Source organism: Bos mutus, chromosome 28 (assembly GCF_027580195.1).
Source record: "Bos mutus isolate GX-2022 chromosome 28, NWIPB_WYAK_1.1, whole genome shotgun sequence".
NCBI lineage: Eukaryota > Metazoa > Chordata > Mammalia > Artiodactyla > Bovidae > Bos > Bos mutus.
The window spans coordinates 14,708,275-14,722,989 of NC_091644.1; the positions used below are offsets into that span (position 1 = coordinate 14,708,275).

General features: G+C 37.6%; 1 protein-coding gene across 2 annotated transcripts in view; it reads right to left on the reverse strand.

Moving 5' to 3' along the window:
• Nucleotides 1-464: 464 nt before the first annotated feature.
• Nucleotides 465-14,715, reverse strand: part of SAMD8 (sterile alpha motif domain containing 8) — a 57,508-nt gene continuing 43,257 nt past the window's right edge. For both annotated transcript variants that reach the window (XM_070364432.1, XM_070364431.1), the window contains 3 exons: nt 14,308-14,425; nt 5,242-5,392; nt 465-5,061 (listed from right to left, as the gene is read on the reverse strand). In XM_070364432.1, coding sequence (XP_070220533.1) covers nt 4,757-5,061; nt 5,242-5,392; nt 14,308-14,425 — 574 coding nt within the window. In that variant the 3' untranslated portion in view covers nt 465-4,756. The remainder of the gene's footprint in view (nt 5,062-5,241; nt 5,393-14,307; nt 14,426-14,715) is intronic.

Here is a 14,715-nt window from a genome sequence, read left to right on the forward strand (position 1 = left end):
CATTTGTTTGGTGTTTCCACGGCTCTGAGTTGTTGAGCTACCCCTAACAACTATTTTCTCTTCTTTTCCTATTTATCATTATCTCCAAAGCTGATCCAACAAGATGATGGTACCTTCCTATAAAATCTACAATTAAAATAAACCCTAAACCGACAAACACAAACTTTAATGTGCCCAGGAAGAAACAGCTGTTTGCTTCCCTTTCCTCCTTCTCAACTTAATCTATAATTATTCTTAAACCATCAGTAATATCACTTTTCTTTCCCTAGTTTGCGGAAAAGAAAGGAGAAAGGGCACATGGCTTATCTAATAGACAACTAAGAAGTAGTACATGCCAGGGACTAGACAATACATTAGTATTTAAAGTTGCAGGACCCAATCATTTGCAAAAATAAAAAATTCACTTTATAAAACATAAAGCAGCTGCATTAATAATGCAAAGACATTTAAAGAAGAGACTACAATCCAATTTTCAAATGTTTTATTTTTAGTGTTTTTAAACATTTTAATACAACAAAGATATAAAATAATATATATTAGTTAAATCTGGATTTAATTTAGAATTGAGATATTTACTTATATACAATACTGTGCTTCAAGGTATGGCTACCACAGGAACTTTCACATCTTCAAGTAATACTAGTTTCTCTGCACATTGGGTGACATTTAGGTAGAATTCATAGAACAAAACATGCCCATTTTAGCCCAAGCTAATTTTGCTTCCCCCATTAAGTACCAGTCTCCACTTCTTTTGTTTCGTATCAGAAATACTTCAATTGTCCTAACAAGTCATAGATTCTTTGAATAAAAAATTATTAAAATTGAACATTTTAAAGATGGTATTACTAACTGGTAACAATGCTTCACTAGTTCAGACAACCTAGTAGTTCAGATTGAAACAGAGCTGAAATAACAGCAAAATTAACATAGTACTCCCTCTCCTTCCATATTAGGTACAAAACTTCTTTATGCATAAACATGGAGTACACAGAGAAAAAGTCCTTGGCTAATATAAGGTAGAACCATAGTCTAAAAAATTAACTTTGGGGGAAGCTGAATTATGGCTTATAGATTGCACAGATGTTTTAATTCAACTTAATGCAAAATAATAGGCCACATTTTAGTTACTTGAAGTTGGTGGTCTTTGCTGGGGGTGAGGAATAAGTGAGAGGGGCACCAAAACCTATTTCCATAGTAATTTCAGTCATTCAAAGCTATTAAAAGAGATGGAAAAATCCCTCAACCTCTTTCCTTTCTCACTGGTCACTTGTAGCAACAGTCTGACTTTTGATGTTACTAACAATTTCCTCTACAGCAGTACAGGGTAATTCAGATTAAACATTTCACAAATGCAAACTGTCACAGCCAAGTAAAGACGGCATTACAGTTGACATGCTTTGTTGGCTCTGAAACCCTCTAAATGAAACCAATACTGTTTAAGAAAGCCATGGGACTATTCTATAAAAGAGTTAGCCTATCTCAAATGCCTGCAAAGAACTGGCAAATGATTGTTACTATAATTACTTTTAGTAAGGGATAATTTAAGTCTACAAGAAGACAATCAAAGAATTAAATTTATTAAAGAGTTTAAAACAAGAATATGGTTAATGTTCTAAAACATTATGGAACAAGAATCCTCTAAAAAAAGTTTACTATGAAACTGACAATGAAATTGCTTTTTTACTGAATACAGTCAAAGCAGGTTAGTGTTATGAATATCACTTTGAATATATAAATAACACTTTCCAAACAGATGTCCTCAAAACATAGGGTCTCATATTAGCTATAAAAGGATTTGGCACCTCTGTCCTTATTAAGTAAGAATTTTAAGCAGGTACAGGGTAGGGAAGAATGCCACTTGCAGTGCCAGAGTTACATCATCAGCAGGTCTCTAGCGTGGAGTTCTGTGAACAGTCCACACTCCTTTAACTGATTGGCTCTGTGGCCGAGTTCACTACATTCTGATTTAAAGTGATACTAATAAACAGACCTAGCATATGGAAAGTGTATTTTTACCTAAGCAATTCTGGCTACAGAGGATTATGGAGAAGACAGGCATGTTGAAAATTCTGCAGCATAGCCAAAAAAGGTTTCTCCCAAATTATGTGGTGATAATAGCAAACTTGCCTTCTTCTAAACCTGATATTCTCTACAAACTTCAACTAACCTTCAGTAACACTGTCCTGCAAGGAATTTTAAAAAAAGAAAAAAAGGTAATGCTGCCCCTAAGAAGACAGAAATTGCATGGAAGACTTTCAGTATAACCTCCAGTTTGCATCCCTGAACAAAAAACTGCCTTGGTTCCCTCTATACCGAAGTCTCAGTGTTTAATGAGGTAAACCTCTTACATGTTTGAAACTGCATACAAGGTGAAAAATCTGTAGATCTAAGGCATGCAGTTTCTCTACCTAGCCACAGTCACAGTCAAAATGTAAATTCTACTTTCATTATGGTTTTAACAAAATTGTTACAAGAAAAAAAGATACAAAGACAAAATCTGGAAATTTCCAGACAAAACAATAAGTAACAAAAATATAAGTTTTATATTAAAAAAAGAAATGGAAAAAAATGTTGTCTCAAAGTTTTCCAAGGAAGAGACCTGGAGATGATTAATGTATGTAAACACTGCCTTGTAATAGTTATAACAATAAATTATAAATCTAGCTTACCTTTTCCTCAAAATGGATATGGTAAAAGGAAGGTTGGGAAGTTATTTTATACTCCTCATTGCAGTCTGCTGTTAGGCACTCTCAGTATCAATAGCTCTGCAAAGTTAGTTGTAATTTTTTTTTTCCTATTTTGTTCTAGAATAAAATCCATATGAAGGAAAGAAGACTGCTGTTAGGAAATTTACCATTAAGTAGTTATTCAACATTCTTGAATTAATGGTGCCACGGATTTTTTCCAAACATTTTTCCAAAAACCAAAATCAGTCCCTTCCTAGCTAAATTCAGGCTTCTTCTGTCATTTGGAAAAAGTGGATGTTATGTATCTTTTGAATTCAAGGGTCAAACTACTCTAACTGCATAGGAAACATCCTTCAACTTTCATGATAATGCACTTTCCTTGGATGAAATGTTGACATTTTCATCCCCAGAATGTAACAGAATCAACAATTTAAGGTATTATCAGATTCTAAAGTATGAGATTTAAAAGCATAATAAAACTAAATTATCTCATGACATTTTCTCAAGTGAAAAATAAAAAAACAATATTCAGAGAAGACCCAAACTGGGGTCACTCAGCACTAGCTGAAACTTGCTTGCATTATATCTGTTTACCGCCCAATCCACTCAGGCTCCTTTGTAACTTACAGGGGGTGGGAGTATGACTCAAAGTGCAAAAATAAAATATTTCACTATATAAACAGCATGTTTCTGCTAAGTGGCCTAATTTTAGACCTCAATATGCCAGCACCTTTTCTAACTCCTTGTTTTAAAACTGAATGCAAAACTACACTATTAATATTCCAAGTGGCTAAGCTCATGAGTTGGGGTTCAACTTCTAATTCTAGAACCATCCTACTATCAGAACTACTGTACAAAATCATTAAAAGTTAAAGTGACAGAGGTTATCACAGAGGTCAAATTACTTAAGGTACTAAATTTCTAGTGTTGTAAACAGCAACTAAGTTATATTACTCCTGACTGCCAAATTAAAGCTAAATAGAAAGAATGTATGTACACAATTGTATTTAAAAATAAAAAACAACAAAACCTTTTCATATCCAAATATGTCTGAGGCTGTCTGATGGTCAAGATGAGAAATTTCAAAAACCAAATAGTTATATTATGCCTGCAACCTGTTATAAATTTCAGACAAAAATTTGCATGCAAACATCCCCATTTAAGGACATAAGAACTTTATCTAACATCTGATAAAAACTCTCATTTTGCTCATTAAATAACATCATTAAAAAGCATAAAATTGGCCTGTCATCTATCCGGCTAACAGTCACAGCACAGTTATTCCAGGGACTTTCATCACTAAAATTAAGCCAATTTTATTTTTATGGATGCAGACATTTTTTCCCTCATGAATACTTACTGATGATCATACTAAACCCTTAGAACAAAAACAGAACTGAATCTTTTGTTAATTTTGGTGAAAAAAATGCCAGCATTATATTTGTACTTTGTCATCTTATATACAGCCTCTTTCATTCTCGTTTCAAGGATCCTGGTATCTTCAGTATACTTTTCTTACAGACAGTTCAGAAGGCAAAAATTAATTTGTCAGTAAAATGGATCACTTCCCAGAGTTGCATTTTTTTTAGAAAGACACAGAGATTAGTTCAAAGAACAAGTACTGCTCATTGGGTAGGGGTTTTTCCTCTGAAGAAAATAAGGAACCTAACAAATTATTAGTATTCTTCTCAATATTTCTTGCCTAGAGTCCTACTGGGGAATTTTTTTTTTTTCTTTTTACATCTTTCAACCAGCAAACTGCTTTAAGTTGATTAGCTTAAGTTCAATAGGCAAATAGTCAAAACGTAAAGCTAAGAGCCTGACTTCAATCATAATATAAAGTCTGCCTAAAGAGAAGGGGCAGAAAACATCTACTTAAACTTCTGTTGACAGACAGGTAAGGACTCTTGATTGTTCTTGTTGGCTTGCTATGGTCACAGCCTTGCTCAGGACAGAGAACTTTGTCAACATATAGGCAAAAACCATTCAGGAACAACCTGGGGGAGAACACAAAGTTACTTTCAACAATGACTGCATCTTTAGTCATGAGCCCATTACAAAGATAGTCTTCATCCAATTAGTCTTTTCATTATTGCTGGTTTTGAAAATGGCCAGCAATATTCATTTGGGACTGTACCATTAACATTGCACTCAAAAAAAGAAAACATAGGAAACCAAATTCTTGCTCTCCTACTCTGCTGATATGCTCTCGTATTGGCTAGAGTATGGTAGTACAAAAAGAGTCTCGTTGTGATATAAAAGGCAATAAACACATCAATGGAATAATGTTCATGGGCAGCCAAAATGAAGAAGATTCCAAAGAGGTTGAGAACCCAGGATAAAGTGTGCAAGAAATTCCAGCTTCTTGGTGTATCTGAGAAAAGGACAGAAAGATCATTTTAAAATCATTTCTTCCAACATTTCTTCCAATGTTTCTCCGTCATGCGTTTCCTAGATCTGTTTTTCCCATTCTTCATAGAATTTAACACCCTTCCCACAGCCTCCTGTATAGCCAGTCATTTGCTATGTAGAGAAGCACTAAAGAAATACTTACATTCAGTGACAAAGAAATTCAGCATAGTTAGGACGACTGTGTGGCCACTGAACATGTAATCTCCACAAGTGTGAACGCCAGTTAGGGTCATACCAAAGCCACTCCAAATGGCAAAGGCCCGGTGTAATTTCTCCCATACACTGCCATATACCTATAAAGAAAGCTAAGAATTAGTGTTTCAAATGCTTAGGGCAATAGAGGCTCTTACAACTCCCACTGAAATTCAAAGACTGAATGACAGAGCTAAGCAAAATCAACCAGACTCCCACTGTAATTAACTGCAGACACCAATAATGGGTGGTCAAAGCTTGGCTATACTCAGAAATATTCTGGTAATTTAATGAAATCAATAGCCTCCCAGGTGGTGTAGTGGTGAAGAATCTGCCTGCCAATGCAGGAAATGCAAGAAACGCAGGTTTGATTCTGGGGCTGGGAAGATCCCCTGAAGTAGGAAATGCAACCCATTCCTCCAGTATTCTTGCCAGTAGAATCCCACGGACAGAGGAGCCTGGAAGGCTATAGTCCATGGGGTCGCAGAGTCAGATATGACCAAGCAACTGAGCACACATACAGTGAAATCAATGCAATTCAAACTTCTCTACTAGGACTTCCTTTACTATGAAAAGGTTGTTGTTTAGTCGCGCAGTCGTGTCTGACTCTCTGTAACCCCATGAACTGCAGCACACCAGGCTTCCCTGTCCTACACTATCGCCCAGAGGTTGCTCAAGCTCATGTCCATTGAGTTAATGATGCTATCCAACCATCTCACCTTCCCTTCTCCTTTTGCCTTCAATCTTTTCCAGAATCAGGGTCTTTTCCAATGAGTCAGCTCTTCGCATCAGGTGGCCAAAGTATTGGAGCTTCAGCTTTGACCAGTCCCTCCAATGAATATTCAGGACTGATTTCCTTGAGGATTCACTGGTTTGATCTTGAAGTCCAAGGGACACTCAAGTCTTCTCCAGCATCACAGTTCAAAAGCATCAGTTCTTCAGAGCTCAGCTTTCTTTATAGTCCAACTCTCACATCCATACATGACTATTGGAAAAACCATAGATTTGACTCTGGTTGGCAAAGTAACATATCAGCTTTTTAATATGCTGCCTAGATTTGTCATAGCTTTTCTTTCAAGAAGTAAGTGTCTTTTAATTTCATGGCTGCAGGCACCATCTGCAGTGATTTTAGAGGCCAAGAAAATAAAATATGCCACTGTTTCACTGTCTCCCCATCTATTTGCCATGAAGTGATGGGATGGGATGCCATGATCTTAGTTTTCTGAATGTTGGGTTTTAAGCCAGCTTTTTCACTCTTTCACATTCATCAAGAGGCTCGTTAGTCCCTTTTCATTTTCTGCCATTAGGGTGGTGTCATCTGCATATCTGAGGTTACTGATATTTCTCCCGGCAATCTTGATTCCAGCTGTGCTTCATCCAGTCCGGCATTTCACATGATGTACTCTGCATAGAAGTTAAATAAACAGGGTGACAATACATAGCCCTGATGTACTCCTTTCCTTATTTGGAACCAATCCGTTGTTCCATGTCCAGTTCTAATTGTTGCTTGTTGATCTGCATACAAGTTTCTCAGGAAGCAGGTAAGGTGGTCTGGTATTCCATCTCTTTAAGAATTTTCCAGTTTGTTATGATCCACACAGTCAAAGGCTTTGGAGTAGTCAATAAAGCAGAAGTAGGTGTTTTTCTGGAATTCAGTTGCTTTTTCTATGATCCAATGGAAATTAAAAGCTTACTACAGCACAAAAGCATTGCCAAGTTTTATACCCTATAACACAGTAGTATTTGCTTGCCTGTTCTTGCCAATAAGAAACAGGCTATGACAGAGATAATGGCTACCATTCAATATCCACTTTTCCTTCTTCAGTAGTAACAGTTCTAAAATCAATTAGAAGAGGTGATGAATTCAACTATAACACTGCATTTCTCATCATTCCTTGCAGCTAGGAGTGGCTAAGAGACTAAGTTTTGTACAGTAAGATGGAAAGTGGAAGTCTAGAAGATTTCTGGGAAGGCTACTTATCAATGAAAGAGACAACAGCTTGGAGGAAGTCTTCTTTACCTTTCCTTCTTCCAGCCTACAACTCAGACATGACAGTTAAAGCTCTGGCAGTCACCATGACTACAAAGTGTCCTTGAGGATGCAAGCCAAGTGTTAGGACAAGAGAGCAAAAGCCAGAAGAATCATGGATTTTTGATAACTCCATAAAATTATCAAACACCTGACGTGAAGTACCTATTTTCAGACTTCTCTTATGAGAGAGAATAAATCATTGCTTGTTTATTAAACTATAGCCACCATAAAGTTCCTGTTATTAGTAGCCAAATCTAATCCCAACCCCCACACATAAAACTTAAAAGAGCAATCCATTTTGAGGAAGAGTTTGAGCAATGGTCACTTTTTTTAAAAGGCATTTAACACATCAGATCAGATCAGTCGCTCAGTCGCGTCCGACTCTTTGTGACCCCATGAATCGCAGCATGCCAGGCCTCCCTTTCCATCACCAACTCCCGGAGTTCACTCAGACTCACGTTCATTGAGTCAGTGATGCCATCCAGCCATCTCATCCTCTGTCGTCCCCTTCTCCTCCTGCCCCCAATCCCTCCCAGCATCAGAGTCTTTTCCAATGAGTCAACTCTTTGCATGAGGTGGCCAAAGTACTGGAGTTTCGGCTTTAGCATCATTCCTTCCAAAGAAATCCCAGGGCTGATCTCGTTCAGAATGGACTGGTTGGATCTTCTTGCAGTCCAAGGGACTCTCAAGTCTTCCCCAACACCACAGTTCAAAAGCATCAATTCTTCGGCACACAGCCTTCTTCACAGTCTAACTCTCATATCCATACATGACCACAGGAAAAACCATAGCCTTGAGTAGACGGACCTTTGTTGGCAAAGTCATGTCTCTGCTTTTGAATATGCTATCTAGGTTGGTCATAACTTTCCTTTCAAGGAGTAAGCATCTTTTAATTTCATGGCTGCAGTCAAGATCTGTAGTGATTTTGGAGCCCAGAAAAATAAAGTCTGACACTGTTTCCACTGTTTCCCCATCTATTTCCCATGAAGTGATGGGACCAGATGCCATGATCTTCATTTTCTGAATGTTGAGCTTTAAGCCAACTTTTTCACTCTCCACTTTCACTTTCATCAAGAGGCTTTTGAGTTCCTCTTCACTTTCTGCCATAAGGGTGGTGTCATCTGCATATCTGAGGTTATTGACATTTCTCCCGGCAATCTTGATTCCAGCTTGTGCTTCTTCCAGTCCAGCGTTTCCCATGATGTACTCTGCATATAAGTTAAATAAACAGGGTGACAATATACAGCCTTGACGAACTCCTTTTCCTATTTGGAACCAGTCTGTTGTTCCATGTCCAGTTCAAACTGTTGCTTCCTGACTTGCAAACAAATTTCTCAAGAGGCGGATCAGGTGGTCTGGTATTCTCATCTCTTTCAGAATTTTCCACAGTTTATTGTGATCCACACAGTCAAAGGCTTTGGCATAGTCAATAAAGCAGAAATAGATGTTTTTCTGGAACTCTCTTGCTTTTTCGATGATCCAGCGGATGTTGACAATTTGATCTCTGGTTCCTCTGCCTTTTCTAAAATCAGCTTGAACATCAGGAAGTTCATGGTTCACGTATTGCTGAAGCCTGGCTTGGAGAATTTTGAGCATTACTTTACTAGCGTGTGAGATGAGTGCAACTGTGCAGTAGTTTGAGCATTCTTTGGCATTGCCTTTCTTTGGGATTGGAATGAAAACTGACCTTTTCCAGTCCTGTGGCCACTGCTGAGTTTTCCAAATTTGCTGGCATATTGAGTGCAGCACTTTCACAGCATCATCTTTCAGGATTTGAAATAGCTCAACTGGAATTCCATCACCTCCACTAGCTTTGTTCGTAGTGATGCTTTCTAAGGCCCACTTGACTTCACATTCCAGGATGTCTGGCTCTAGGTCAGTGATCACACCATCATGATTATCTGGGTCGTGAAGATCTTTTTTGTACAGTTCTTCTGTGTATTCTTGCCACCTCTTCTTAATATCTTCTGCTTCTGTTAGGTCCATACCATTTCTGTCCTTTATTAAGCCCATCTTTGCATGAAATGTTCCTTTGGTATGTCCGATTTTCTTGAAGAGATCCCTAGTCTTTCCCATTCTGTTGTTTTCCTCTATTTCTTTGCATTGATCGCTGAAGAAGGCTTTCTTATCTCTTCTTGCTATTCTTTGGAATTCTGCATTCAGATGTTTATATCTTTCCTTTTCTCCTTTGCTTTTTGCTTCTCTTCTTTTCACAGCTATTTGTAAGGCCTCCCCAGACAGCCATTTTGCTTTTTTGCATTTCTTTTCCATGGGGATGGTCTTGATCCCTGTCTCCTGTACAGTGTCACGAACCTCATTCCATAGTTCACCAGGCACTCTATCTATCAGATCTAGGCCCTTAAATCTATTTCTCACTTCCACTGTATAATCATAAGGGATTTGATTTAGGTCATATCTGAATGGTCTAATGGTTTTCCCTACTTTTTTCAATTTCAGTCTGAATTTGGCAATAAGGAGTTCATGATCTGAGCCACAGTCAGCTCCTGGTCTTGTTTTTGCTGACTGTATAGAGCTTCTCCATCTTTGGCTGCAAAGAATATAATCAATCTGATTTCAGTGTTGACCATCTGGTGATGTCCATGTGTAGAGTCTTCTCTTGTGTTGTTGGAAAAGGGTGTTTGTTATGACCAGTGCATTTTCTTGGCAAAACTCTATTAGTCTTTGCCCTGCTTCATTCCGTATTCCAAGGCCAAATTTGCCTGTTACTGCAGGTGTTTCTTGACTTCCTACTTTTGCATTCCAGTCCCCTATAATGAAAAGGACATCTTTTTTGGGTGTTAGTTCTAAAAGGTCTTGTAGGTCTTCATAGAACCGTTCAACTTCAGCTTCTTCAGCGTTACTGGTTGGGGCATAGACTTGGATTACTGTGATATTGAATGGTTTGCCTTGGAAACGACACATAATAACAATATAAAAAACTGCTGTAATTTTATTTGCATTTCTATGTGCAGCATGCTACTATATGCCCTTATGTTATTGCATTTAATTTCCACAAAAATTGTATGAACTGATAACTGTGTAGATTAGGAAACTGGCTTCAGAGAGGTCACACGGCTAATAAGTAATAAAGACATGAACAGAGGGAGTCCAGTTCTAGAGCCCTACATCTTAAAGATTCTATGGCCAATGAACAAGAGGAACAATCTCATTAGAATCGCCAATTCATTAGAAATCTCACCCGATTATACACTAACCAGTTTCCCCCTTCTGTCTCAGTTGATGGCAGGAGAGGGAGAGAAATTTATTATCAGAGAAAAGGAAAGGAGATACTAAAATATACATGGTTTGCTTATTTCCATGACCTCTAATGAGAATAGGGTTAGAGATGTTATGCAAGTGAGAGTAAAAAAATCAAGCAATGAAGAACAGATTGCTAGGAAGATATCTCAGCCAAAGACAGGAAACAAGTGATGCCAGTTAAAAAAAAAAAAAAAAGAAATTATTACACAATACTGTAAATCAACTATACTGCAATAAATTAAAAATACTATAGTACAAAAAAGAAAAGCAATTATTGCCCAATTACTTGTCTCCCTATCCTTTCCAATCATGAAATGCCCCAAATATCTTTCCAGAAAAATAAAAACTGAAACACAATAGAATGAATTGAGACATTTTGACGAGAAATTTGCTTTAACTGTTTCTTTCCTTTCCATCACTAAATTAGAAAAAAAACAGGCATGTTCTTGGTTCTGTCTCCAAACCCACTACTTTTGGGAATGAGATTTCAAGCAATTACTTTATTACAATGTAAAAGCCCTACGGAGTTCATTGTAAGGGATTTGACTGATAGATAATATTATCTTAACTTTCTAATTTTAATGACTGCTGCAAATACAGGTCAATAAATAGGTTATATTATAATTCAAAGCAATTAATAGTATTTAGGGCAGATCTGAATAGGTATACCCACATTAAGCTAACTGATAATGAAAAACTGTCATTAGAGACAGAAAAAGGGCTGTCCATACTGTAGAGGGATGGTATCTAATTTATTTTTGTAACACATGTTGCAGCCCTATGCATATATATCCTTTTCTTTAGGGGCTGACCCGCAATTAAATTCCTCAGCTACAGGGAATTCTCCTTTCACTGTAACAAGCTTACTTATTTTTTTTTTAAATCTCTTCTAATCGATTTGGGGGAAACTGTTCTATCTCTCCTTCACACTGTGCACAGAAATTCAGCAGATTTTCTAGCTAAAGAATGTCACTTGCTATCCAGTTGTACAAGAATTAAGTCATTAGCCACTGTAGTCCCTGACCCTCAACATACCCTGAAAGGACATCAGGACAGAGACCAGGAATGAGGTACTCTGTGTTCTGCGAAAACAGACAGAATAGGCCTTCAGTACCGGAGAAGGCAATGACAACCCACTCCAGTTCTCTTGCCCGGAAAATCCCATGGACGGAGGAGCCTCGTGGGCTGCAGTCCATGGGGTCGCTAAGAGTCGGACACGACTGAGCGACTTCACTTTCACTTTTCCCTTTCATGCATTGGAGAAGGAAATGGCAACCCACTCCAGTGTTCTTGCCTGGAGAATTCCAGGGACGGGGGAGCCTGGTGGGCTGCCGTCTATGGGGTCGCACAGAGTCGGACACGACTGAAGCGACTTAGCAGCAGCAGCAGGCCTTCAGGACAGTTTCTCCCCGCCCCCCCAAGGAGAAAATTTTATGAACACAATTTCTTGCACCCATACTTAAAAAAGCACTAAAATCACTGACTAAGACACCTGTTCCTCATGCCTAGCAGCAACTTTCTACCAAGATGTGTGGCTCGATCACTTTCTCCAAGATCACATATATGCTACCTGCTTCCCTTACTTCTTTAGCACAGTTCCTAAGAGGCTGGTCTCAAACTCAAAGCTCTCACACTGTGCATTTTTATTTCAGTCAAGAGATTAAAGATTGAAATTTAAAATATAAGACCATAAAAGTCTCAGACATCATCTTTCATTAATCAGAATGACAGTGACTTCAAAAATTGATAAAATGTAGTACTGGCAGTGTGATGGGAAAAGTGACATGCACGGTGTGGTGACAGCAGTAAAAAGTGGTCTTTCCTAGTGAAAATGTCAGCAATATGTATCACAATTGCTATGTCCTTTAATTTCATAACTCCACTTCCAGGAATTTATCTTAAGACTATTAAATAAGTGAAATAGCATGTTTATGACAGCATTATTTATAAAGAGTAAGATTTGAAAATAACCGAAATGCATGCCACTTGGACAGTGGTAAATCGTACAATGGAATACTCTGCAGCTATTAAAAAGATGAGGTACAGTTATATGTATTTTTTCAGAAAAAAAATAAACAACACATTGTTAAGTAAAACATAAGCTGAAGTACAATGTCAGCAATATAATCCTATCTTTTGTTTAAAAAACAGCTATCTATACAATGTGCAATGTGCAAGCATGGTTAAAAATAGTCTGTGTGGCTATATAAACTTTTAACAGTATTATTTATGGGGTGGGGTGAAAGAAGAGGGAATTTTTAATTTACGTATTTTTATAAAATTTGAAATTTTACAATAAGTTTATGTAACTTGGTAACTAGAAGTACTTTCCCTTTTTGCGGGGGGAGGTGGGTGAAGAAGAAACAAAAGCATCTTTTACCTTAAAAAAATAAAAGATTTCCTTTACACTAAATCCTAAATGTCATTACCCCTTCCTCCTTTCTTACTGGTCAGTCTCTTTATACCTTGAGAAAGTTTATATACCATTCAGCTCAGGGCTATATTTTTAGTTCTTGATCTCCTTTAGCTGCTTAGTCTTCCTTCCTTGGCATTTCAGCTATTTATATTGCAGCGGCAGAACTGACACTTAATTTGTTTTACACTTTACAAACAACATTAAAATAACAAGAAACGTGTTAGTATATTATTAAAATATTTGGGAACACATAACTAAAGCATGGAGGCTTAAAAAAGAGGGCTAACAAATCCTTTTGTCCAAATTTAATGAGTCACAACAGCCAATTTTGTATACAAAGCACAAATGATCTTCAGGATTTAAAAAAATTTTCTTTAATAATTCATTACTTTGTTTTTTTTTTTGTTCCCATCTGTATAAGCTATCCTCTCTCAATTTAGCCAGAAGAGAAGGTATGTCTACAGTATACCAAAACAACCTATAAAGTATAAAACAAAAACAAAAAAAATCAGCCATTATTTAAATACATCTCTGAAAGAGCAAAGTTTAGAGTAGTGGGTACTATATTTTAAATGGAATATGGTTGAACTGCATTGCTTTTTTTAAAAAAATACTTTATTTTATTTGGCTGTGCCAGATCTTAGCTGTGGCATGGTGGGATCCAGTTCCCTGACCAGGGATCAAATTCGTGCCCCCTGCAGTGGAAGCAGAGGCTTAAACACTGCACCACCAAGGGAAGTCCCCACAACACTTTTTTTTTTTTTTGAGAGTTGAAGCAGTTTCTTTAATTTTATCGGAATCCAGGACACGACCAGAAAAACACCCGAAACTACATGGAGACAGAAGACGAGACACAAGACTCCTCCCAGCTCCCCAGATCTAGCATGGGGACGACGTGGGGTGAAGCGGCTGGGGCAGACCTTGAGCCCCAGTCCCACAACACTTTGTAAAGAGGAGTGATGAAGACAGTGAAAGGTCCGGAGTCATGTAATATGAGTAACTAAAGACGCTGAGGATGGTGGGAAAGGAAAAATGATAATTGAAAGCTACTTTTTTTCTGTACTTTTTTTCAGCTCTACAGCACTGAACTAGATAGGATCGATGGATAGAAGTAACAGGGAAGCAGATTCTGGCTTAAGACTTTTACCAAATTATTTCTACATGTTTATTACCGATACCAAAAATGCTAAAAAGCACATTTTATTAATAATATTTAAAGCAAAATCTACGCCTTAGTTCATACACACATCTAAGCCATCAACACACTAAGAGTAAGAGGGAAGAATGACAAAGAAGATAGCGGCTACCTTTCCAGTACACTGAAGGTGCTGTCCTGGCACGGAGAGGGAGGTCACAAACATGGTAAAGCAGCGAAGCAAGAAGACAGTGCCCATCAGACTACAAAGCCTTCGCAGAAGTATGGACCTGTGAACAGAGTGACCAAAAAGGAAGAAAGATCAGAAGAAAACAAACCAAAATATCCCCAGGCAACTAATGTTTACTTCGAGGGAGAACAAGCAGGAAAACCATTAGATTCTTTGAAGACAGAAATCTTAGAGACCATGTAAGAGAAGTGTCCAACAGGACCTTCCACAATGATAGAAATGTACTATTTCTGCACTAATAAACCATCTATATGTGGCTCTTGAGTATCTGAAACGTACAAGCGAGGAACTTAATTTTATTTCATTTTCACTAAATTAAATTTGAACAGC